The sequence below is a fragment of the Dryobates pubescens genome, chromosome 11, assembly GCF_014839835.1.
Source record: "Dryobates pubescens isolate bDryPub1 chromosome 11, bDryPub1.pri, whole genome shotgun sequence".
NCBI lineage: Eukaryota > Metazoa > Chordata > Aves > Piciformes > Picidae > Dryobates > Dryobates pubescens.
In genome coordinates this window covers 10,707,315-10,733,463 of record NC_071622.1, presented here as the reverse complement: position 1 = coordinate 10,733,463, position 26,149 = coordinate 10,707,315, and the positions used below count along the sequence as shown (strand labels likewise).

The 26,149-nt window shown below is 51.4% G+C and overlaps 1 protein-coding gene across 1 annotated transcript in view; it reads left to right on the top strand.

The window, feature by feature from the left end:
* Nucleotides 1-26,149, top strand: part of CACNA1E (calcium voltage-gated channel subunit alpha1 E) — a 133,459-nt gene that overhangs the window by 44,864 nt on the left and 62,446 nt on the right. Inside the window, exons 7-8 of the mRNA XM_054165170.1 lie at nt 49-230; nt 18,257-18,360. Coding sequence (XP_054021145.1) covers nt 49-230; nt 18,257-18,360 — 286 coding nt within the window. The remainder of the gene's footprint in view (nt 1-48; nt 231-18,256; nt 18,361-26,149) is intronic.

The window sequence follows — 26,149 nt, the reverse complement described above, 5'->3', positions numbered from 1 at the left end:
CTTCTCCTCACCTCTCTCTCACCCTGCCTCTCTGATGTGTACTTGCAGGTGAACTAGAAGAGCTGGACCCCCCCCATCCATGTGGGGTGCAGGGTTGCCCCCCAGGCTATGAATGCCGGGAGTGGATTGGTCCCAACGATGGGATCACGCAGTTTGACAACATCCTCTTTGCTGTGCTGACCGTCTTCCAGTGCATCACCATGGAAGGGTGGACCACAGTCCTGTATAATGTGAGTACTGTGGTTCTGGGGTCTCCTTGGGCAGCTGGGAAGGGGGATGGGGAGCTGGAGATGGTATTTCTGTGTCCTGGAAACCTGTGAGGTGATGAGTGTCCTCTCTGATGAAAATGGGTTCAGTCAATCCCCCTTGAGCAGGAGTTGGGGAATGAAGAGTTGTGTTGTTACATGTGGAGCAAAGGCAGATGTAAAGGTTCTGGCCCCATCCCTGATCTGACTGTGCAACCTGTTGTAGAAAGCAAAAACCTTGTGAGCATGGGCTGCAGCAAGCCTGCTGCACCAGGGCTGTCTTGGGGGAGTGGGGGAGGTACTCTTCCTTCCCTCCTCCTCCTGTGCTCCCCAGGGCAGCTCTGTAAGAGTGGAGGTGGTTTCTGGGCACTGCACATCCGCTGTCCCTGCAGCCCAGGTGGTGGATGTGCCTGCATCCCTGCAGTGGCTTTGGGAAGCCCTGAATCTGAGCTCAGAACCCCTCCCTGGGGCAGAGGCAGTGTTTTGGTGTCCTGCAGGAGCTGGGACCCTTGGTGTTTGTGTGGCAAACATCCGTTGGCACTGATGGAGCAGAGCAATGGCTGGGCTAGGTTCCTGGGGTTTGCAGCTGCTTGAAGCTGCTGATGACCAAGCTCTTGTGGTGCCCTGGGAGCAACTTAGGGGCAAAGCTGGAAGCAGGCAAACCAGCTGCAGGCGATGACAAAGTGTGGGCGACCGGCCGTGCGCATGTGTTCCGGTGCATGGGCTGGAAGCCACTGTGCCACTTCAGCCTAATGCCAGCATCAGTTTGGGCATCATCACACCAGGAATGTTTTACACCCTGGTTGCCATAATGCCTGCACGCTGGCAGAGTGGCATTGCTCTGCAGGAGGTAAATTGGGCGGCTTGTGGTGGGGAAAGAGGCTGTGGAGAGGAGGAGGCTTGGGGGAGACCTTATTGCCGTCTACAACTAATTGAAGGGAGGTTGTAGCCAGGTGGGGGCTGGTCTCCTCTCCCAGGCAACCAGTGACAGAACAAGAGTATGACACAGTCTCAAGCTGCACCAGGGGAGGTTTAGGCTGGATGTTAGGAAGAAATTCTTCACAGGAAGAGAGTTTGGCCATTGGAATGGGCTGCCCAGGGAGCTGGTGGAGTGGAACACTGAAAGTGTTTAAAAAGAGACTGGATGAGGCACTTAGTGCCATGGTTTAGTTGATTAGATGGTGTTGGGTGATAGGTTTGACTTGATCTCGAAGGTCTTTTCCAACCTGGTTAATTCTGTATTCTGTATTTGATACTTTGGTGCGAGCAGAAAAGCTGCTTCTTAACCCCAGGCGAAGGCACTGTGCTGCCCACACCTTGGGCTTCCCTGCACACTGGGGGTTGGTCTCTTCTCCCAGGCAACCAGCACCAGAACAAGAGGACGCAGTCTCAAGCTGTGCCAAGGGAGGTTTAGGCTGGATGTTAGGAAGAAGTTCTTCCCAGAAAGAGTGATTGGCCATTGGAATGGGCTGCCCAGGGCAGGTGGAGTCACCATCACAGTGTTTTGGAAGAGACTGGATGGGGCGCTTGGAGCCGTGGTTTAGTTGATTAGATAGTGTTGGATGATAGGTTGGACTTGATCTTAAGAGTCTTTTCCAACCTGGTCAATTCTATTCTATATTCTATCCAGGGTCCTTCTGGAGGTGCAGGATATAGATGAACCATGAATTTCAGACTAGGGTAGAAAGGGGAGAGTTACAGAATCACAGAAGGGTTGAGGTTGGAAAGCTATCTTTAAAGGGGACCTAGTCCAACCCCCTGTGGTCACCAGGGACATATTTAACAGCAGCAGGTTGCTCAGAGCCCTAAACAACCTGACCTAGGATGCTTCCAAGGATGGGATATCTACCTCTCTCTGGGCAACCTGGGCCAGAGTCTCGCCACCCTCACTATAAAAAATGTCTTCCTTCTATCAAGTCTAAATCTCCCTCTTTTGGTTTCAAACATCACAACAGGCCCAGCTAAGAAGTCTGTCCCCAGCTAAGAAGTCTGTCCCCAGCTTTCTTGTAGGTCCATTTAAATCCTGAAAGGCCACAAAAAGGTCTTTCTGGAACCTTCTCTTCTCCAGGCGGAACAGCCCCAGCTCTCTCAGCCTGTTCTCACAACAGAGGGGTTTCAGACCTTGCATCATTCCTGTGGTCTTCTCTGGCCACACTCCCGCAGGAGCTCCATGTCTCCTTTGTGCTGAACACTTCAGAGCTGGATTCAGCATTGCAGGTGGTGCCTCAGCAGAGCACAGTAGAGTAGCAGAATCACTGCCCTCCACCTGCTGCCCACGCTGCTGGAGATACAGCTCAGGATGCTGCTGGGTCTGGGCTACAAGTGCACACTGCTGTCTCAGGTCCATCCTTACACCCACCAGCACCCCCAAGTCCTTCTCTGCAGGGCTGCTCTCAGTCCCATAATCTCCTAGCCTGTGTCAGTAACAGTAGTTGCCTCACCTCAGGCACAGAGCCTTGCACTGGGCCTTCTTGAACTGCACAAATTTCAGATGGCTTCACTTTCCAAGCTTATCTAGGTCCCTCTGGAGTTCATGGCAACAGCTTGACCTTACCATGAAGATCTGATTTTCCTCTTCCTAAAAGAGATGGCAGTGTCAGGATCTTGCTGACAGGATTAGGCAGGATTGAACCACCTGGGTGTTCAGCCTGAAAAAAGACCATTTCTTGGCTGCTTCTGGTGAATCAGTGGGATTAGAGACTTAACTACAGCACCTCTTGCCCATGCATAATTGAGCAGAGCAGGAGAGGTGATTTTTCCTGTCTGACCATGTGGCTCCCCTGCCTTTAAGTGTGTCTGGGAAGCTGCTGCCTGCTCACACTGCTGTGCATGTCCACCACCAGTGACCTGCCTGGCACCTTGTTTCTTCTGTTAATGACCACCTCTCAGCAAAAGTCAGAGGCTGCTTTCCCATGTCCTCTCCTCCACATCCTTTGGCACCTGGAGGGCAATTTATGGTCTGATCAACCTCCGGAGTTTGTGCCGCGGCTCCTGAGAGAGTCTGCTCAGACCATTTAAGGTGTTCTTACCACGTCTGATCTAGTTGGTGTCTGAGATTTACTGATCCTCCATCTGAATCTTACTGGAAGGTAACTGTGGGAGATGCTGCTGGGGGCACTGAGGACCACACTCTTTGCAAGAGTTACCCTTTGGAATCCCCTGATTACCACCATAGCTGCTAAATTAAGGGCTCTCTGGCACACCCAGGGGGCCACAACCTTGGTGTCCAAGTAATCTTCCCAGCACCAGTTGCAGTGTTGGGTGGATGTGCTCTGTCATGGTGTCCCCTGTGGCCAGGACCATAAGGTGCCTCCCTTTCCCTCTCCTCTGCAAAGAACCATTATGTGTAGTTGAAGGGATTAGGGACCTTCCCTGGCTGCTGGGAGCTGAGATGGGAAGAAAACCGCCCGTGGCAAGCGTGTGCTGAGGCTGTGGGCTGGTTTGGTGGGCTCTGCAGGAAAGAGGCCAGCTCTGCCTGTCCCACTCTCTCACCTGGAGCATTGCTCTTTGCTCTCTGGAGCTGCCAGATCTGGTAACACCAGCTATGCCACATGGGAACCACAGTTCCCAGTCAGGAATTTGTGAGTCCAGGACTAATGAAAACACAAGTGCATGGAGAAAGCTGCTGTTTATAGTCACAGGAGGGAGGGAGGGAGGGATGGATGTAGACAAGGGAGCCAGGGCTTCCTGCACCTCCTGCCAGCATCACTCACAGGAACTGAGGGTGCTGCAAGGTGCAAGTGGTTGCATTTGCAAGCAGTTGCTGACGTTGCCTGTGGTTGCCACAAGTAAAAGCATGGCCATGTAGAATCACAGAACAAGGAATTGTTTTGGTTGGAAAAGACTTCTAAGATCACTAAGTCCAACTGTTGACCTAACACCACCATGGTCCTTAAGCCATGTCCCAAAGTGCCATGTTTAAACACTGTTGCACACCTCCAGGGATGGTGATGCACCATTTCCCTGGGCAGCAGTTCCAGTGCCTGACCACTCTTCCAGGAAATAAATGTTTCTTAACATCCAGCCCTAACCTGCCTGGCACAATTTCAGGCCATTTTCTCTTGTTCTGTCACCTGATACTAGGGAGAGGAGATTGACCCCCACCTCACTACAACCTCCTCTGAGGTTAGTTGTGGAGAGCAGTGGCATCTCCCCTCAGCCTCCACCCTTTGCTCATGCTGGGAAAGGCTCTGAATGTTTCACAGATACAGCATGGCCAGTGCAGAGAACCAGAATCTGTGCTGGGAAAACCTTTTCCCTGCATGGATCTGGCCATCAGGTTGAGCTCCTGATCCCCTGTTTTAGTGGTGGTATCTTAGCAGTGGTGGTGGGATTGTGAGCTCAAGGCAAGTGGTTGAACTTGATGATCTCAAAGGTCTCCTTCCAACCTCAACAGTTCTATGATTCCAATGTCGTGGCTCCAGTAAATTGCTGAGAGTCAGAGCAAGCTGCAGGAAGGCAGGAGTGGCTGCATGGCAGTGATAACCAAGCCATAGCCAGGTCATGCAAAGAACCAGCCTGACTTTGCTCGGGGCCTGTGAATTAACAACTGTGGGTAAAATACCAGTTTTTGAAGCACACGTGTTAAAGCAGTGCTGGAAGTGCAGCCATGCTGCTAATTGAACATGCATGGCAAGGGCTACCAGGAGCTGCCTGATTGTAAACCAGAAGGCCTCTCATGATGCAAGGGATTGAGGTTATAGGTTATGATCAGGTGACTCCCTGGTGGATGTGGGGCAGGCTGTGGATGTAGTCTACCTGGACTTCAGCAAGGCCTTTGACACCATCCCCCATAGCAAACTCCTGGCCAAGCTGTCAGCCCCTGGCTTGGACAGCAACACTCTGAGCTGGGTTAGGAACTGGCTGGAGGGACGTGCCCAGAGAGTGGTGGTGAATGGTGCCACATCCAGCTGGAGGCCAGTCACCAGTGGCGTCCCCCAGGGATCAGTGCTGGGCCCCAGCCTGTTCAATATTTTTATTGATGATCTGGATGAGGGGATGCAGTCCATCATCGGTACATTTGTGGATGACACCAAGCTGGAAGCAGATGTTGATCTGTTAGAGGGCAGAAGGGCTCTGCAGAGGGACCTTGACCGACTGGACAGATGGGCAGAGTCCAACAGGATGGCATTTGACAAGTCCAAGTGCTGGGTGCTGCACTTTGGCCACAACAACCCCATGCAGAGCTACAGGCTGGGGTTGGAATGGCTGGAGAGCTGCCAAACAGAAAGTGACCAGGGGGTACTGGTTGATAGTAGGCTGAACATGAGCCAGCAGTGTGCCCAGGTGGCCAAGAGGCCCAATGGCATCCTGGCCTGTATCAGGAACAGTGTGGCCAGCAGGAACAGGGAGATCATTGTGTCCCTGTACTCAGCACTGGTTAGGCCCCACCTTGAGTACTGTGTCCAGTTCTGGGCCCCTCAGTTTAAGAAGGACATTGAGACACTTGAACGTGTCCAGAGAAGGGCAACAAGGCTGGGGAGAGGCCTCGAGCACAAGCCCTACGAGGAGAGGCTGAGGGAGCTGGGATTGTTTAGCCTGGAGTAGAGGAGGCTCAGGGGAGACCTCATTGCCCTCTACAACTCCCTGAAGGGAGATTGTATCCAGGAGGGGATTGGTTTCTTCTCCCAGGCAATCAGCACCAGAACAAGAGGACACAGTCTCAAACAGCACCAGGGGAAGTTTAGGCTGGAGGTGAGGAGAAAGTTCTTCACAAAGAGAGCTGTTAGCCATTGGAATGTGCTGCCCAGGGAGGTGGTGGAGTCACCATCCCTGGAGGGATTCAAGAGGGGATTGGATGTGGCACTTAGTGCCATGGTCTAGTAGTCATGAGGTCTTGGTTGACAGGTTGGTCTTGGTGATCTTTGAGGTCTTTTCCAACCTTATTGATTCTATGGTTCTATGAAGAAGGAGAGCAAAAAGGTCCAGGGAGCCTTAGGAGATGCCATGGCTGGATGCTAGGAGCCTTTAGGGTGCTTTTTCAGCAAGACAAGAACATTTGCTGAAAGAAAGAGAATCCCAGAATTGTCAGGGTTTGGAGGGATCTCAAGGATAATCTAGTTACAACCCCACTGCCGTGGGCAGGGACACTTTCTACTAGATCAGCTTGCCCCAGAGCACATCCAGCCTGGCCTTAAAAACATTCAGGGATGAGGCTTCCACCACCTCCCTGGGCAAGCTGCTCCAGTGTCTCACCACCCTTGCGGTAACAAACTTCTTCCTAACATCTGATCTAAATCTTAATCCTTGGCAGCTTCCAAAATACACAGCGAGAGGCTGTGGTTGTGGGAAGGAAGATCTGTGTGGCACAGCCTTGGGGGAGATGGAGTGTGGAGGTCTTGCAGCCCCATGCAGAGCCGAGCAGCCTTCTGCAAGCAGCTGAGCAGCTGCAAAGGCACTTGTGAGGTGTGAAGCGCGCAGCGTGCACGCAGAGCCTGGTGGCAGAGGCTCCGTGAGAGCGGCTGTAGAACATGAGCTGCTGCAAGGAAGGGAGCTGGCAGAGAAAGTGACTCAACCACCATGTGCTTCCAGCACGCTCAAGGTGCTGGGGCCAGGATGGTGTCTGGGGTCTTCTCTAAATGCGGGGTGCAAAAGGACCGAGATGAGCGTCACCGCACGCAAAGTGCATCTCATCCCGTGCCAGGTGTGCAGAGGTCAGGCTTTCAGGCTGCTGGACGCTGGGGTAGGCTAAGGGAAGTCAAGAGCTAATTGGTATAACCGCAAAGGAAAGCCCTTCAGAGGATGGAAAGTCCCAAGGGGACGGACAGTTCGTCCCAGGATATAGTAATTTGTTATTCTCTTCTATTTCTTGGTATCTCACTGTTTGAGGAGGGTGCACAGCCAGGTATCTCTCTCTTCTCTCTCCTCCCCAGGAAGAGCATGCATTTTATCTCGTGGTCTGGGGGGAAAATGGCTTTCTTGGCTGGCAAGGCACTTCCAGCTACACAGCTGGACCCCGTGAGGCAGCGGTAGGCCTGAGTGTAGTCAGGGGAGTTTGATCTGCTCTTGGGCACGCTGAGGCTAAGGGGTTGGAAGTTTCTGGAAGGCTCAGGTGAAGGACTGAGCCTAGTTCATGAGTGCATTCCTTCTACCTGAATACGTTTTGTGTATATATGTAAACAGAACTTCCATTTAAACATCCAATCAATGTGGAGCATTTTTAGCTTACTCCTTGGGAAGGGGTAAAAATCTTTTCTGTCCTTTTGCCCTGGGCAGCTTGAGGCTCAAAACTTGGACAGGTTCAGGGTTGGTCACACCTTGAGTCCTGAGTCCAGTCCTAGGCCCCTCAGTTTAGGAAAGATGTTGACTTGTTGGAGCGTGTCCAGAGAAGAGCAACAAAGCTGGGGAGGGGTTTGGAGCACAAGCCCTATGAGGAGAGGCTGAGGGAGCTGGGGTTGCTTGGCCTGGAGAAGAGGAGGCTCAGGGGAGACCTTCTTGCTGTCTACAATTGCCTGAAGGAAGGTTGTAGCCAGGTGGGGGTTGGTCTCTTCTCCCGGGCAACCAGAACAAGAGGACACAGCCTCAAGCTGCACCAGGGGAGGTTTAGGCTGGATGTTAGGAACAAGTTCTTCACAGACAGAGTGATTGGCCATTGGAATGTGCTGCCCAGGGAGGTGGTGGAGTCACCATCACTGGAGGTGTTTAGGGGAGACTGGATGGGGTGCTTGGTGCCATGGTTTAGTTGATTAGATAGTGTTGGATGATAGGCTGGACTTGATGATCTCAAGGGTCTTTTCCAACCTGGTCTGGTCTATTCTATTCTATTCTATTCTATTCTATTCTATTCTATTCTATTCTATTCTATTCTATTCTATTCTATTCTATTCTATTCTATTCGGTTTTTAGAAGTTGGCTTGGTTTTGGCCATGAAGCACCAAACCTGAGACTTTCTGCTGGAGCTTGGTCATCAAACCTGGTGAAACATCCATCCTTTCTGAGAAGGGAAGGGCAGGTGTGTTAAATCACTGGCCATGCTGAAGCACATGGATGGGAGAAGGGTGCAAAGCTTGGCAGTCCTGCACCCCGCCAGGTACACAGCTGTACCAGTCAGGACTCAAAGGAGGGACCTGGTGCACAGCAGTTATTTTTTAATGTGTGTGCACACAAAATTGCTCATCACTTGTTAGCATGAATTCCTGGGGTGTCACAGTCATAACCAGAGGGCTGGAGCACCTCCTGTACGGGGACAGGCTGAGAGAGTTAGGGCTGTTCAGCCTGGAGAAGAGAAAGCTCTGGGGAGACCTTGGAGCAGTCTACCAGTACCTGAAGGGAGGCTGTGAGAAAACTGGAGAGGGACTTTTTCTAAGGGCTTTTAGTGATAGGATGAGGAGGAATTGATTGAAGCTGGAAGAGAGAGTAGATTTAGATTGGATATTGGGAAGAAATCCTTCACAGTGAGGGTGATGAGACACTGCAAAAGGCTGCCCAGGGTGGTTGTGGATGCCCCTTCCCTGGAAGTGTTCAAGGCCAGGCTGGACAAGGCTCTGAGTTCTCTTCCAAGTGAAACCAATCTATCATTCTATGATCACTTGGTATGCTCAGCTGCTCTCTCTGACATACCTATGCATGACCAGTGTGAGTGGGACCTAAGCATCATGCAGGTTGGAGTGGGTTTGTCCTCTTGCCTTTTGGAAAGTAATGACAATGCCTGGCTTTATGTGAGGCAGCCAGGGACCAGAAAAACTAACTACTTGACTAGGGATGAGTTTGCCCTCATGCTGAGGATTGCTTGCACCTGGAACTGAGCTTAGAAACCCCCCTGAGCCCTGGTGCTTCCAGAGGCTGCTGCAGCTCCTTTGAATGCTGGTGCCTGTCTTCTCAGGTCCCTGCTCCCAGGATGAGAACTTTAGTGATGCTGGTCCATGCTGAGGGTTGTGGGGACTCTGCTGCGAGGAAAAGTGGTGCAAAGGCCCCAGTGAACACCTCCTGCCCTGGCACCATGCTAATGGGCAAAGGAGCTCAGTACAGCAGTGACACCAGGACTGAGTTTGCTCTACCGCTCCTTCAGGCACTGTGGAGCGTGAATCTGGGAGCGTGATGGGTAACGATGGCTTCCAGAAAGGAGTGGTGCTGACTAGAGCTGGTGTCTGGGAAGAGGGGGAGGGGGAGGGAGAGAGGCTGGAGAGTGGAGGAGATGAGGGGGATGGTGAGAGGGGGAAAGCACTTAGCTTTTTACCCCTCTGTGCCCTGAGATGACGTCAAGATCTTGAGCAGGAATGCTTGCGAAGGAAAAAAAGGAGTCCCTTCTTGTGTGTTTTAAATTAAAACACAACACACAAAAAATAGCCTGTCAGGGAGGTATGAAAATTTAATCAACACCCAGTGCTCTCAGCAGCTTGGTAGCAAGCATAGATCTTAATGCCTCTGCAGCTATTACTGGTGGCTCCTGGCTGTGCAGGCGAAGCAGGGTGTGGCAGGGGGCTGGGGGGTGGGCACAGGGGCTGCTAAAAAGTCCCCAGCACTTGTGGCACTGTAGGACAGAGCCTTGTCCTGCTTTTTCCTCCAAAACAATAAAGACCAAGTGCTTCAAATGTGATGAAGTTAGCGAATGACATTTTACAAGGGCTTGTAGTGATAGGACAAGAGGGAATGGATTGAAGCTTCAGGAGGGCAAATTTAGACTGGAAATTAGGAAGAGATTCTTTACAGTGAGGGTGGTGAGATGCTGGAACAAGCTGCCCAGGGAGGTCATGGATGCCTGCTCCTTGGAGGTGTTCAAGGCCAGGTTGGACAAGGCCAGTCTAGTGGAAGGTATCCCTGCCCATGGCAGAGGGGTTGGAACTAGATAGTCTTTATGGTCCCTTCCAACCCAAACTATTCTATGATTGAGAAAGGAGACTTTGAGTTCCACCTAGAATAGAGTAGAATAGAATTAACCAGGTTGGAAGAGACCTTTGAGATCATTGAGTCCAGCCTATCATCCAACACTATCTAATCAACTAACCCATGGCACCAAGCACCCCATCCAGTCTCCTAAACACCTCCAGTGATGGTGACTCCACCACCTCCCTGGGCAGCACATTCCAACAGCCAATCACCCTTTCTATGAAGAACTTCTCCCTAACATCCAGCCTAAACCTCCCCTGGTGCAGCTTGAGGCTGTGTCCTCTTGTTCTGGTTCTGATTGCCTGGGAGAAGAGACCAACCCCCTCCTGGCTACAACCTCCCTTCAGGGAGTTGTAGACAGCAAGAAGGTCTCCCCTGAGCCTTCTCTTCTCCAGGCTAAACAACCCCAGCTCCCTCAGTCTCTCCTCATAGGGCTTGTGCTCCAAACCCCTCCCTAGCTTCTCTGGACACGTTCCATCAAGTCAACATCTTTCCTAAACTGAGGGGCCCAGAACTGGACACAGGACTCAAGGTGAAGCCTGACCAGTGCTGAGTTCAGGGGAAGAATGACCTCCCTGCTCCTGCTGGCCACGCTGTTCTTGATCCAGGCCAGGATGCCATTGGCCTTCTTGGCCATGTGGGCAGACTGCTGGCTCAGAAGGTTAAAAGCCTTCCTAACTTTCAAGGAAACGAGCTGATTTTCCCTCAGTGGCTCCTGTTGGTGCCCAAGCTGGCAGCTCGCGTGCTGCCAGCCGTGGGTGCTGGAGCCTATCCCCGAGGGACGCGTGTGTGGCAGCCAGCCTGCTTCACCCTCTCCTCCCTTCACAAGAAACATCTCTTTCTCCACACTCAGCAAAGCCAGACCCTCGCCAGCTTGCCAAATGTTCCTGCCTTTTTTCCCTCCCCCCCCCCCCCCCCTTTTTCCTCCCTCCCCTTTTCCCTGTGTGTGTGTGTGCTGAAATGACACAGCAAGAAACAAACTGTGTCTGCTGGATCGCCAGCTTTGCAGGCATGTTCTGGCAGAAGCTTCTGCCCACACCCTCCGCGCTGCCCGCGCGGGAAAGTCTCTCTCCTAGATCGTCTGCCGGCAGGAATGGAAAAGTCAAGGGCCAGTGGAACCACTGGTGCTCCAATACCAATGCTCCAGCACTGCCCAACAACTCCAGGCTCATGGAGAGGAGGTGGGAAGGTGTCTTGGTGCTTCCAGGCCCCTCCACTGCTCCTCTTTGTTAAGCTGTGATTTCATTAGTGGGTTTGGTGCTGGCAGTTGTGCTGACGAGGCCCTGCGAAGCGGCTCGCATACCTCTGTGTTGATGCACACGCTGCTCTCTGTCTGGGTTGGACTGTTGGGGGTGTTGAGGTGAGGTGGGGTCCTTGAGTGAGGTTATGCATGTGTCTGTTGCCCTGGATCATCGCAGCTGGAGCTGGGGATGGTCTTGTATCTAGGAAAGATAGAATCATAAAGCGTTTTGGGCTGGAAGGGACCTTTAAAGGCCATCTAATCCAACCCTCCTGCAGGCAGCAGGGATATCTTCAACTGGAGCAGGTTGCTCAGGGCCCCAGACAACCTGACCTGGAATGCTCCCAGCAATGGGACATTCTCTGGGAACCCAGGCCAGTATGTCACCACCCTCATTGTAAACCCATTCTTCCTTGTATCTAGTCGTCCTTGTATCTCCCTCTTTTAGTTTCAAACTGTCACCTCTTGTCCTGTCACAAGAGGCCCTGCTACAAAGGAACACGCACAAACAGGCTTTACTGGGCTTCCTGCACCCCTCTGCAGGGACTCCTGCCTGTCCCTGCCCACCCTTCTAGGACAACCTGATAACATGGCTGTGGCAGGCTATGTCCCTCCGTGGGCCAGCCCTGGCCCTGCAAAGGAAATGTACCAATTTCCTCATTAAGCTGATCGGGAAAAGCAAAGCATCTTCATTCAGATCTTGTCCAGCGCTGGGGTCTCTGATGGATACCAGGCAGGGCTGGCAGGGAGTGAGGCATGGTCCTGCATGCTGGAGATCAAATTACTGCTATTAAAGGGAAGAGAGAGATCTGTTACTGGTCTGGGGAGAGCAGGCAGTGGGTGCCAAGGTCTTGAGGGAACCGGTTAGGCCAAGGAATCTCCTGTAAGGGATTTTTATTCCCCCCCTTCCCCCTCTTTTCATTGGGATGTGGAGATTTTGAAGCTGTTCCTGGTAGCTTGTGTGTGTTTCTCAGCTGGATGCAGCTGTGGTTTGCAAGGAGGAACAGGTTATTAGCCACAGAGGTTGGACTTGATGATCTTTGAGATCTTTTCCAACCTTGTTGATTCTATGATGCTGCGGGGATGATGGCATCAGCTGTGAAGGGGCTATGGTGGGTGTCACCACCCGGCAAAGCCCATCGTGGGTTGCTGAGCTGAGGTGTACAAATCATGGCAGCTGTGGTAGTTTTGCACCTGCTGTTCCTGCAGGTCTGCTCTGCCCCCAGTGCCAGGCAGCAAGCCCCTGGGAAGTGATGGGCAAAGCAGGCACAGCAGCCAGGGAAAAGCCTCCTATCTTTCTCCATCATCACCAAAGCCTCTCATAAGGATTGAAGCTGGGGGGACAGACAGATCTCTCCTGCCCAGCCGTGGTGATTTAGTCACCCTGTCCCTGCCCAGTAAAGTCTGCTTGCAGTGGGCCTTCATGGGGTGGGAGATCCCTGGCAGAGGATTATGATGAGAGCAGAATGGGTGCAGCTGTGCTGCTGGAGGTCCTGTGGATTCTCCCCTTCCCTGCAGTGCACTGCTGCTCTACCCCTTGAGCACGTCACGGCCAGTTGGTTACAGTAATGAGTGTAGATTAACTCAATCTAATTATTTGCCCTTTTGGTCTGGATTCAAACAGAAACTACAGAAGCTCTCTCCTATTGCAGATGGATTTTGAGAGGGGACCTGACTAGCATCTCTGTGTGCTAGTGATGTTGGCCAAGATGGACATGGAGGTCTCCAGGGCACATCACATGATGGGAAGGGTCAGAAGGCTCCCCTGTTCTCCAAGGAAAGCCTAAATTGGGAGCTCCACACTTCTAGACATTGGAGAATCAATGAGAGGGGATCTCTGTGTGAATGAAATCCAGCGGCTCCCTGGATCCTGCTGCTCCTCAGATGAGTTTGGTGCCCATAGCCTTGGTTCTCAAAACTCTTCCCCAAACTAGTGGGAGTGAGTGGCCATTAAAGTCACCTTGAGCAGGCAGAACATGCTCTCTGTTTATTTTTAGGTAGGAGAGACTGAATTTGTGAGGATTTTTTCCCCCCTCTCCCATTCTCCTATAGCAAAGAGCTCCTAAAGTTTCCCGTGAGTGCAGCCTGAGGGAGGGTTCATGTGGGCTGTGAGCTTGTGCTTTTACATTCAACTCTTGGTATATATTTAGATTTCTTTAGGCTTCTGGCCCCCTGAGTGAGACCTGCTTCTGCAGCTCCCTGTGCCTTTTCCTGCCCTTTGGAAAAAATTCCAGCCCAACAAACCACAAAACAACACAAGAGCTGCTGAAAGAATAACCCCGTGCCAGGGGCTGACATGTGGGAGCTGGTGGGGGTTCCTTTGCTGGGTGGGGACTTGCCATGCTGGCTGTGTTTCCTCATGAGGGTTCTGCTTCCATGCCTTGCTGGTGTCATGCATAGGCTTGGAGGCTTTGCTGGCATCAGAATGGATCATGTCTGAGATGTGAGTGTGGTGGATCAGCTCCAACTGGGGATTTCCATCACTGTCTTGGCATCAAAAAAGCACCCCGGGGGGGTGGGGGTGTAGTCCTTTGGGGAAGTGGTGGCTCCTTCGTCTTCACCAAGGAGGTTGCATTGGTTGTGTTGGTGTTCTGGGTATGCCTGGAGGCAGTAGCAAATGTGTTTCTTGGTCTGATGGCCATGGGAGAGTTTGGGGGGTGGTGGTTTAGATTGTGGGGTAGATAATGGAAAGGTGGTTGCCTTAAAGGGAAGGGAAGAAGCAGCCCAGATCAGGCATATCAGGCAGCTCCTCTGTTTCCCAAAGGGCTTGGTTGAAGGAGGGGACCTGGTCTGCTGCACAAGGAGCAAGGAGTTTCTTCATTAAATGAGTTACAACATTTGTGTGATTTGGGGATTAAACCCTCTGTATCTGCCCTCACTTCTGCACATGATGACCTCCTGGGACCTTCAGCAAAGCAGAAAAAGATCTGTAGGAAGGCACAGTGGTCTAAGGCAATGAACCACTGCCCTACAGAGGGGTGAAGCATCAAAGGTGTGATAAAAGAGGCTGCTCAGCCAAGACAACCACATCTTGGTGCCAAAGAAGTTGGAATGTGCTATGGGAGCCACAAGAAGTCATGCTGATGTGGACTTCATGAAAGATGGTCAAAGGGGTGGTGTGAAGATGCAGATGGAAGGTGAAACAATGGCTGGGGAGATCTGAACATGCATGGATATTTCACCCTGGCTTTTGGTCAACACAGAGGCAACCAAAGGCTGGGTAATAGGAAGGAGGACACAGCCAAGAGTGCAGCCAATGTGGAAGCCAAGTGCTGAAACCATCCTGCTCACCAGCCTGGGGCTCAGGATGGCTTCCCCCCCGCCCGCCATGCTGGGAGGAAGCTGGCACATGAAATGGCAGGTCTGGTAACAAGTATTTTTAACAACTCCATGGAGTTGGGGGAGGCACCATCTGACTGGGGAACAGCGAATGCGAAGCCTATATTTAAAAGTGGGGGGAGGAGGAGGGGTGGGGGTGGGGGGGGAAAGTAAGGCAGGCAGGAATAGGGCTGTAAGCCTGACCTCGATCGCTTGCCATTTTGGAACAGATTTGGAAGGCAGAAGAGGAAAATGAATCATGGGTTTGCCAAAGACAGGTCATGCCAGGCTAACCTGGCATCGGAGACCCGGAAACGTGTGGAGCTGCTCTTTGTAGTAAAGCTTTTGCTCTGTGGAAGTGTTAATGAAGTGGAGAAAATGGGAAGGGAAAGAGGAGCGCTGCGAGGCTGGCAGGGAAGTGAGCAGTGTGGGGATGGTGCTGAGGGGACGTAGTGGCTGGTGGTGACCAGTGGGACTCCTCAGGGATGCTTTCCTGCTCCTAGCGTTGGTGGCTTCATGGAGCTGTGGGGGGTGGATGCTGCCACCCTAGGCTGGAGGAGTTGAAGGGCTGAAGGAAGAGATGTGGGATGCAGTGAGAAATGGAAAGCCGTGTGCTTGTTGAGGAACAGCAAAGATATCTCCTAGGAGCCCAAATCTTGTTGGTTGGGAAGTTGCAGTGTGGAGGAGGAGGGGATGAGCAAGTGAGCACAGGGTGACTGCAGGATGGAAGGACCATCATCTCTTGCAGGGACAGAGTAGGACCCATCAGAATGACTCACTCAGGTCTCTTGTGTCCAGGGAAGATGAACTGCAGCAGGGAAGGGGCTGCTAGGTAAAATAGGGAGGGAGAGCTAGTCATGCAAGGGAGAACTGAAAGAACCTTGCTTTGGCTAGCGAAGCAGAGGCTGGGGGTGGCCATGATGGCTACCTATAAACACATCAGCATGGGAAACGGGATGAAAAGCTACTTCAGCCAAAGGCCAATGCTGGCAAAAGAACACCATGGTATACAAAGTGACCACAAATACATTTAGGCTGAAAATTAGAGCAGCCTTTGGAGCATCTGCTTGAGAAGCCTTCTAGCTGGAATGGTGTTGGCAAAATCTGAGGGACATCACGTGCCATGAGGGGTTCTGGACTCAGCAACTTGGCAAGATCCTTGCAGTCTGTGTCTTCCCTTCAGGCAAACCTGCTGGCTTCCAGCTGGGGAGCGTGCTGTGGGCAGAGCATTGGGACTGACAGCACCTATGGCCAGATATGGTGGTTGCTTTGGTTTTCTGGGTAGATGTGCTTTAGCTGTGGGAGTGGAGAGAAGGGAATGCATCCCCTTCTGTGTGTGTGCTGGTGTCCTGCTGCTCTGGGTGCTCTGTGGTCATGCTCTCTCTGCCACGGGCTAGAGAAGCAGTGGTAGGTGTAGATGCCAAGCCCCTTGTGTTTCCCAAACAAGGCCTCTTGTTCCCCTTTGCCTGGGACCTTTGCAGCCTGGGTGCTGCAAGGGTGCTAGAGCAACTCTTCCAGCATTGTAGCAGGAAATAGGGGCAAACATTGATAGCTGAAACAACCAAGTAGGTACCAGATTACAGACTGAAGCCACCACAGCCTGGCTGGACATCACCTGGTTTCATAAGGGTGTGTTGGGATGTGCCATGGGAAGTTTTATCTTGGGACTGGGGGATCCCAGAAAAGCTGGCACCAGCCAGGGGGACTGGTGTGGGTGCTCAGGGCAGAACTCTTCCTGGGGCTGCTGTCATTGGCTGGGGTGGTTAGGACCATCTCTGAGCTTGCTTTGGCCAGCAGTGTGTACTTGATTTTGTGGAGTTGGTGACCACAGCTCCCCATCCCATCTCATGTCTCAGCAATGCCTCTCTTGGAGCTACTGGATGCTAGTAGTGCCAGACATGTAACCCCCTCAAATCTGTCTAATCCCCCTTCCCTCCACCCCCATGGGAGCTGGGTACCCACATGCACATAGAGGTTGGAGTCACAGATTACCCATTCCATCAGGATGCTGCCAAGCCCCTGCCTCACATTTCCCAGCTGCTCATCCTCAGTGCTGCCAGCTTTAGCTATGTCCACAGGACAGAGCAGGAGGAGGTGGTCTGGATACTACTGCTGGTATTGCTGGCTGATAACCCTGGGGAAATTGCCCTCTGCTACATCATCTCATCCCCCTCTATCTCCTGCTGAGTGTTGCTGGAGAGGCCAAAGGAGGAGTAGTGGTGGCCCAAGCCCAGGGGAAGATGCCTTCTTCACCTGTAGGAAATGAGCTCATCTGTTTTGCATCCTCTGTGCCAAGGACTTTAGGGAAGACTCTTGGGTTTTGGGCAGGAGCCAGTTTCAAAGACGAGCAATCCTGGCGCAGGTGGAAGGTGCCCAATAGCATCTTGGCAGGAGCTGAAGCCCAGCCAAGCTCAGACTGAAGGGTTGCATGATACCTTGAAGACTTATGCCATGGCAAATGGTACTGTTAGAGCAGAGTGTGGTGGTCGTGGGTGTCTCTGGAGGGCAGTGATGAATGTTGGCTACATGCGGTTCCCTTGTACATCTCTATATTCACTTCTCCCATGGTCCTGAGGAAAGGGGCTGGTGGTAGACCAGGGCTCTTGAAAGTGCAGGACCTCAAGATGATGTGCATGGTTTCCCTAATGCTGAAGGAGGAGGCTGCTAAGTCTCTTCAGATGCTTCTCCCAACCTCAAAGCCCTAATTGCCGCTGTGTGCCAGGTCCTCCTCAACGCTTCTGCCCACGGCATCCACCTCCTGGTTCTGTGATGGGTGTCTGCAGTGGGATGTGCTGGTGTCACCCTTCTTGCCTTGGGCTCAGTGTCAGGGCAGCAGGGATGCTGAGGTTCCTGCTCATGCCTTGGTCACCAGAGAAAGACTCCAGCATGGTGGAGTCTTGGAGACGAGCTTCTCCCCTTGCAGAGCCTTGTCTCAGCTCCTGCACTGGCCGACCAGGAGACGTGGTGCCAGTGACTCAGATGAAGATGAGGGCTTAATTAGCACAGGGAAAGGAGGGGAAGAGAGAGAAAAGAGAAAGAGCCTTTCATTGCAATAAGATTGATACCACCTCCCCCAGACAGTCACGTTCTGCCGCATCACCCTCCAGCCCGGCGTCATGTGCGCCGTGCCTGACACCAGAGGATAAATGGGGCCTGGGAAGCAGCTGTGAGGGACAGAGGGGAACTGCTGGGTTAAAAGCCTCACTGAAGTGATGTCTGGAGGCATTGAGTAGGGCTTGCCAGCAGCCTTTTTAGCTGCTGGGCAAGACTTGGAGCTGCAGGGCCCCGCACCTCTGACATTGTCTTACATCTGCTGTGTCCCTGCAGGAATGGTAGGAGGAGGCAGAGTAGAGTGGTCCTGCCCAATGAGGACTTCTCTTCATACATCTAGTTCCAATCCTTATGCCCTGGACAGGGGTGTGCCTAGGGGCATCAAGGCACAGCTGACTGGGAGCTCCCCAGCACCTGGTGCCCATCAAGGTTTGACAGGCACAGCCACATCATCCAGAAGAGCTTGGTGTGGTCAGCCTGGAGAAAGAATTGCTACTGTGCTAAAGCTAACACACCATCCCTCTGACCTGGGTGCTGGTGTTGAAGATGTCACATGTGTTTTTTGTTTCCCCTCCAGACCAATGATGCCTTAGGAGCCACCTGGAACTGGCTGTACTTCATCCCCCTCATCATCATTGGATCCTTCTTTGTCCTCAACCTTGTCCTGGGAGTGCTGTCAGGGTAAGCAAGATGCCATCCTTCCCCTCCAGGCTGTGCCTGTTGCATGTCTCTGAGCACCTCTGACTCTTCCTGCTGCTGTGTGTCCCTGAATCCCAGTAGCTCGTTACCCCTGCCTCCTCCAACTCTACTTGCCCCGCAGCAAAGGATCATTCCTCAGCTCAACTTAATGCCTTCACTCCTCAAGGAGCTGGGAAAGAGGAAGGCTTACAGATGCTTTCTTGTTGTTTTGCCTTGTTGAAGAGCTCAGGGGTTTGGGCACCTGCAAGAAGTGGTCAGTGTTGATCTTCTGGTTGCTTGGGAGTTGCTAGAGGGGAGAGATGGGGATGGGCGAGGGCTTAGAGAAATGTATTTGAATCCAGGATGTGTCTGTAGTGGGACAGGCATTTGCTGGCTGATGGAGTGTGGTGGGCATGGGTTGGGATGGGTTTGGGAATGATATGGGGCACCTCTGTGCCTTGCAGGCCGTGGTTGGGAGGGCATGCCCAGTGCTGGTGAGAGATGAACTGTGATGAAGGTAGAGGTGTCTGAGGTGCATATGGAAAAGCTGGGGAGGTAGGGACAATGCAGTTGTCCCTCTTCTGCTCTTCCCAGGGGAAAGGAGGTTTTAAATCCAAGCCATTAAGCTGGGTTTGGAGAGAAAAAGACTTCTTGTCTCCATGACAATGAACTGTGGTTGCATCAGCGCATCCTCAGCTGCTGGCAGGGGTTGGTGCATGGCGATAGCATGTCCTCTTCTGCACTGGGAGGGGGATGTGGGCTCCTCTGCCCTTCCCACAGGTGGCATCAGGGACATCATGCCCTGCAGAAGGCAATTTTTTCCTAATTGCTCGTGATGTCAAGGAGAAAAAAAAAAGCCTGGGAAGCCCTTTGATGCAGGGACCAACATGGAGACTGGCCTTGGTCATTTCTGTCACTGTCCTTGGTGTCTCTGTTAGTTGAGGTGTAGTGGTGGTGTTAGGAGTGCTTTTGGAGTGGCAGGCTACACTTCAGGATCTGGTGTTGAATTGTGTTTGTCCAGCTCTTGGTTTGGGGTCTGACTAAATCCAGAGGCTCTGGGAACAGGCTGCAGAAAGAACTTCACTTTGTCTTGTGGGGAGGGAGACCTCATGGAATATGAGGATGTCCAAGCAGGGTTTAGTGGTTTTTGCATTTCTTATGCCACATCCAGCTTGGGGATTTGAGCAAAATCCAGCTGGGTGTCAGTGTCAAGTGGAAACTTGCCCAGAGAAGGAAAGTTAGGAAGTGAACTTGGTCAAGAATTGGAACGGGCTGCCCAGGGAGGTGGTGTACTCACCATCCCTGGAGGTGTTCAAAAACTGTGTGGACACAGCATTTTGGGGCGTGATTTAGTGGCCACAGTGGTGCTGGGTTGATGGTTGGACCCAATGATCCTACAGGTCTTTTCCAATCAGAATGATTCCATGAAGCTTGGGGCTGGGTAGCTGGAAAAGGCCCCTGCTGCTGTATTGAATCTCTCCAGTGTAGCACATTGTGTGCACTCTGGAGCTTTTGGTGCTGGTGTGAGGCCGAGAGCAGCCTGTGGACATGGTGAAGTTTCACCACTCTGACCTGCAAGTCAGCCACTGGCAGGAGGACCATAGGGTGCCTGCTGGGATGCCCAGCCCTTGCTCTGGTCCATGCTTAGTTTCTTTTTGCTCTGGGACTCTGCAAGGCAGCTGTTCATGAGCCCACTGAGTTGGACACAGTTGTCTAGGGCTCTTCCCAGGCACCGGCTGGCATTTCCACTGTTTGTTTATCACTGATAGGGTTTGTACTGGGGAAGGATGCAAGTGGGTGGGTGGCCTAATTGGCAATGGAGATGCTCTTGTGGCGTGCCAGATACCTAGGGAAAAGCTCGACTGCTCAGCTCCCCGGAGGGCTGAGCGGGGTGAGCAACTGGAGGCGGCGAGCTAGGCTCTGCCACCCGATGGCAAGGCTACCACATGTGTTGTCCTGTGGCTCAGTGGGTGCAGGACCTCAGCAGTGGTGAAGCATCCTCTTGCCAACGCTGATGCCTCAGAGCCATAGAGGGGTGTGATGCGAGGCATGAGATGTTACACGCAAACCATGCGGTCCTTGGGTGCAATAAGAAGGGCTTTGCTGCTAGTGTTGCTTGTTTAGTTTTTATTATTTTTAACACTTCTTGCCGTCTTTTTGTGCTGGAAGAAAGTAGTTGGCTCTGCTGCGTGAAGGGCAGGGTGTGTCCTTGGCATCTCACAGCCTGTGACCTGGATGAGCAGGCAGGATCTGCCCAGATCCCCCTGCATTGTTGAGCTGGGAGGAGAGAATGTCACTTTGGGGATGAGCTCCATGGAAACATCTCCACGCAAAAGAAACCTTTCCCCAGCATTGCAAGGCTGCTCTGGGGGAAGACAGGCAGCCCAGCTAGCTGAGATCACGGTCACTCTGTTACCTCAGGGCGCAGTGGTGAACGGTGAGCCTTGGTAGCCTGCTTGCAGAAACCTGGACCCGCATTGCTTGCGAACTGCACCATCTGCACCAGCGAATAACAAGGTCCACTTGGGATTTCCAGCCTCCTTCTCAAAGTTCACGCTCACAAGCTGCTGCAGAGCTGCCTCTCTGCCCTCACTTCATCTCTGCAGCGGTTTTCTGTGGGGAAACAATCAAACACCCCAGGCAGGTCTTGAATGCGAAGAGGCTGCAGGAGGACATTTGTATGTTTAACTTGCCACCATCAGAAGTTTGCCGGAGCCCAGATTTAGCAATCTTCTGGTTGCGATGCGCATCTCTCCCAACAGTCAGTTCCCCAACTGTTAAGCTGAGGCATGACCTCCGTGATGTAAACAGCCTGGATCCATCTGCTCCTAAGCACAAAGTATGTGGGAGAGGAGAAGAAATGATTTCCATCATGCCGCGGCTCCTCGATTTTTTCCTCTCTAAATACTAAGGCGCACACATGCATGCGACGCTATTAAGAGGAGATGGAGTCGCTCCAGGCAGGGGCTTCCAGAGCCAGTTCTGCTGGGGCTTTGGCATTTATTTTACTGTGACTATTAACTTCACCCCCCCACCCCCACCCCCTATGGGTGCAATTATGGATCAATTAATTCTAACTGGAAAGCAGGCAAGGGGGGGGAAAAAAATTGGCCCTGTTCCTCTTTGAGAGAGCAGGTATGAAGCCCAAGGAGATGTGACTGCTCAGCTTTTAAAGCTACACAAGCTACTGAAATAATTCTGGCAGAAGAGAGAGTCAGTGGGAGCGAGCGAGGATGGAGCATCAGCTGAAACGCCCTGTTTGCTGCCACATGGCAGCTGGCGGAGTCGGGAGCTCGGGAAGATGCTGAGACTCATACCAAGCATTGCCTGCTGCTGTCCTGTAGCCTGAGGTCGGTGTCATCCAGCACCCTGCTGCGGTGGGGCAGGGTGTACCCACACCTCTGCACCTCTTCCTAAGGAGAACTTCGAAAGCACAGAGAGGGAGAGCTGTGTTCTGCAGCCATCTCTGGTGTGGGATGGGTGGATGGGACCTCTTCCCACCTTATGGCTGCTGGCCTGTTGTGGTTGGTTGGCTTTGAGTCAGGGGGATGCAGAAGTTGCTCTTACCACAGAATGAAGATTTACAAAGAGCTACTTCCCCTTCCTCATGAAATGGGTGGGGCTTTGCTGCTCAGTTGTTTCTTCTGTAACACCATTTGGATCTGTGTGTTCATGCTGCATCTCTAGAGTAGCAGAGACCAGGTAAGAGCTGTTCTGGCCAGTGCCCACTGTCTGCAACATGCATGGTGCCATGGCAGTAGTAGTAGCATCCCAGTAATGACCACAGCTCAACTGGCCTAGCCACTGCAGAGGTCCTTCCTGGCAAGAGGCTGGCTTATATCTAGCTTGTCACTGAGAGCAAGAAGATGAAAGGGTGAAGATAAAAAATAAGCCATGCTTGGAGGAGTAACACTGAGGACTCGTGGAGTTTCTGATCCCAGACAGGCTGTGCTTTGACTCTTTTCTGTCTCCTTTTCCTCATCCCCAGATTCACTGCAGAATCTGTCTTTCAGTTGAGGTAGACCTGTAGCTCTGGTGAACTCCTTTCCCCTACCCAGTCTTGTACTTCCAGTCTCTTTCTAGGGGGACAAAGTTACTGTTCTGTTCTATTCTATTCATATATAATCACTGGCATTCGTGGTCTGCAGCAAGAGATGAGAGAATGCAGAGTGGAAGGGGATGCTGCTTGACCTAGGAAGGCTGGATCTTTAAGTCTGCAAAAAAGAAGACCTCTGGAAGCTACTGGCAGAGCAAGAAGTTGAGCACAATGGCAAGAAAAGTGAAATCCATCTACCTTGTACCAAACAAGAGAGTAATTTAAATCCTCCTAATTGCTTCCACTCATCCTGGTGATGTTCAGTCTTTTCTCCCTTTAAATCTTTTCTGCCCCCCACCCCCAGCTCTTGCACTAAGCCTTTGAAAGAGAAGACTAATGTTATAATTAAAGGATCAATTTGGCAAGATTTCTTTGTCTTAAGATCTTCTTTCTTTCAGGTTGGGTTAGCGCTGCCTTCCTAGTCTCCGGAGAGTTTTCTTCAGCTCCTTCAGGAGCCTTCTGTACCATCTCTGAAATCTTTTCACTTCACTTAATTTGAATTATTTTTTTTTTTCCCCCATCCAATTTTGAGACATAACAAATGATGAATAAAACTAATTTTTATAGCAATTAATAATGAGGACACCGAAGAAATGAGTGTACATGTTCAGTGGAGGCAGGGACTTCTTGCTACCAGCTCTACACAAAACCTGGCCCCTGCGCATTCGAGATGGATCAGGTGGTTTGCAGCCAAAATCACCCAGGAAGAGGATTAATGTCTTGGAGGTAGGTGGTTTGTGGACAGGAAAAGCAGGGAGACATGTCACCACAATGCAGGAAGGCTTGTGGGGAGATCATGAGGGATAGCGAGATGCCAGCAAACATGCCTGAGAAATATTCCGTCAGAAGTGTGAAAGCTTGGAAGTGTCGCTGGTGTTTGGTTTTGTTTTTTTCTTTCATGGTTGTAGCAGCTCAAGGAGTGGCTCAGATGAGATGTAAAATGGCTGTACCAGTTGTATGTTTGGAGATTCACTAGCTGGAACTGCTTTTGAATGGAGGGTGTGGGTGTAATGGGGAGGAGGACTGTGATGTCTCCTGTCAGGTTACCCAGCACCATCACGGGAGGCATATTGGTTGGGCTGTGTTTGGTGAGAAGCTGCCACGCTTGTCCCTTTGTTCTGGCAAAGCTCCTGTGTCACCAATGTGGTATTTGAACATGAGTGAAGCAAAGGAGCCTTTGAGATCTTCATCTCTATTCAGCAGCCAGGTGGGCATCCATATTCAATGACTGACTCTCTGCCTTGCTCTGCTGTACCACCTTTCTGCAGAGGGCCTCCAAGCCCTTTGCAAAGAGAGACGTACGTCTGGTGTGCCGTGTCCCCTGGTGGTACAGGGAGTGATGACTCCTCTTACTGCCAGCCAGCCAGGATTAAAATAAATCCACAACAAAGAGACAACTCAGTGACTGTCCCCTTTGATTTCTCTTTGCAAATTATGTGCCAGTGTGTCTCAGCCTCTTCAGATTTTCTCTTATCTGTGCCTCCTTGCCAATCTTCTCTGTGGACTGCCTGTTGTACGTGGACTGTGAGTGAAAAGCCTCGGGTTAGATCCTCTCGGCGGAGCACTCGGCAGATAATTCTTGCTTACAGATTGCTTTATGTGTAATCATCAAATGTTTTGGGTTGGAAGGGACCTTTAAAGGTCATCTAGTCCACTCCCCCTGCAGTGAGCAGAGATATCTTCAACTAGGGCAGGTTGTTCAGCTTTTGGAGTTGCTTTTTCCAGATCATCATAATCTCCATCATCTCAGTTAATGACAGCAATCATGAGGCCATAGCTGCAGTTCTTTGACTTAGTGAATGGCTTTGGAGACACCCAATTTCTCCATGACCCACTCCATCCTTGCAAAGGGTTGCTGGGCAGGATGCTGGGAATGGATCATGTGGTGTTATCAGCTCTTTGTTATCAGTTCTTTGCACGTTGTGGGCGGCTGTTTGTATTGCAGTGGTGCAGTGACATATCTTACAGCTGCATTGTGGCTTTCAGGCTTGAAGGTTGATTCTGAATTCGATGCATTTGTGTGTTGAATGCTCAGATGCTCTTGGGAAGTTAACATGATAAAATGTTGAAAATTAGTCTTTTTTTCCCCTCCCCTGTGCTGTAACTCACCTGTAGTACTGGCCGTGCGCCTTTCATCTGCAGATTGCTGTTGCTTGCAAAGAGGGACTGTAAAGCTGTTCTGCACTTGCAGAGGATAAAAACTGGAGCATAGCAGGGAAGGGGAGGAGTGACATTTCCCCAGCACTGCATGAGCCAGTGGGAGTGATTGTGAACAAAGCCCGGGGCTCTTGAAGCAGTGAAGCTGCACTGCCTGTACCAGCCCTGCCTGATAAGAGGCAAATAAAATCCAGAACTTCCATTTCTGCTTCTTGCTGCTGGAGCTGCCACAGCCCTCACCACCTTGCTGTAGTTTTCTTGACCGTGCTATTGCTGCCTCTGGTGCAACACTGAAGGCTTCCCTGAGCAATAGAATAGAATAGAATAGAATAGAATTAACCAGGTTGGAAGAGACCTTTGAGAAGATGCCAACCTCATCTTGGAATGTACCTTGGAAAAATGCTGAAATGGAGACCCTACAACTGGCATGCCTGTGGCTCCCTTCTTCTGGTGGCATTTCCCTTTTTGTCATGTATTAGTCGCTCCTTCAAAACAATGAGCTCTCAAAACTGTTGGTTGCTCTAGGCCCAATCTAAGAGTTGTGGAAAACCTATCTGGTTTTTAAAGGTCACCACAGCAGGGTTGAGCTGAAGACAAAGCCTGTTTGAAGACAAAAACCTGTTCTTGGATGAAGGAGAGCTTGTTGCCTGAAGCTAAGTGCAGACAAGAAGCAGGGATTACTTGAGAGAAGAGAGGAGATATTTAAAGTCCTTGCTGCTCAGTGCACTGTGTTCCCCATTAGCAAATGCAAAGTGAGTTCTCCTGCATTTCTTACTGCTTTGAGTCATTTGAGTGTCTCTACTTCTGCTCTGGCTCTCCTCAAGTATGAATTATTTGAATCCTTGAACTTTGTCTTCAAAGCTGCCCAAATCTTGGACCTGATAGATCCCATAACATAAGTGGCCAACAGTGACCCTGTCCCTGCTGTTTTGGGCTCTGCATAGAGCCATGATGGCCAAAGTCTCCTTAGTGGTTTCTTTAATGAGCTTTCTAGCACTGAGAATCTTGACTTTGCTCAGCTGATCATCTGGAGCCCTTTTGTCCCCTCCTCACTTAAGGAGAGTTTCCCATTTGGGCTGCCTTCCCTCTGTGTCTTCATGTTGTCATTGCCTGTCCCTTCTGCCTCTATTTTTGTTCACTTCTCCTTAGCACAGGGTGTCTATGCAAACTAGTGCAATGAGGTGTTACTGCTTGGTCTCAATCCTATCTAATGCAAGCCCCTTTAGTACCTGTTAGAAGTGACAGACATCAGCAAGTACCTATAGTAAAATCTGATTTAAATCAGTCATAGAATACCAGGTTGGAAGAAACCTCAAAGATCATCTGGTCCAACCTTTCTTGGCACAAGTAGGATCTAGACAAGATGTCCCAGTACCTGCTCCAGCTGAATCTTAGAGGGGGCCAATGCTGGGGACTCCACCACTTCCCTGGGGAAAGTATTCCAATGATTGTTCTTATTGTGAAAAATTTTCCTTTTGTGCCCAATTGGAATCTCCTCAGGAGTAACATGCACCCATTAATGCTTGTTAAAAGGGAGTC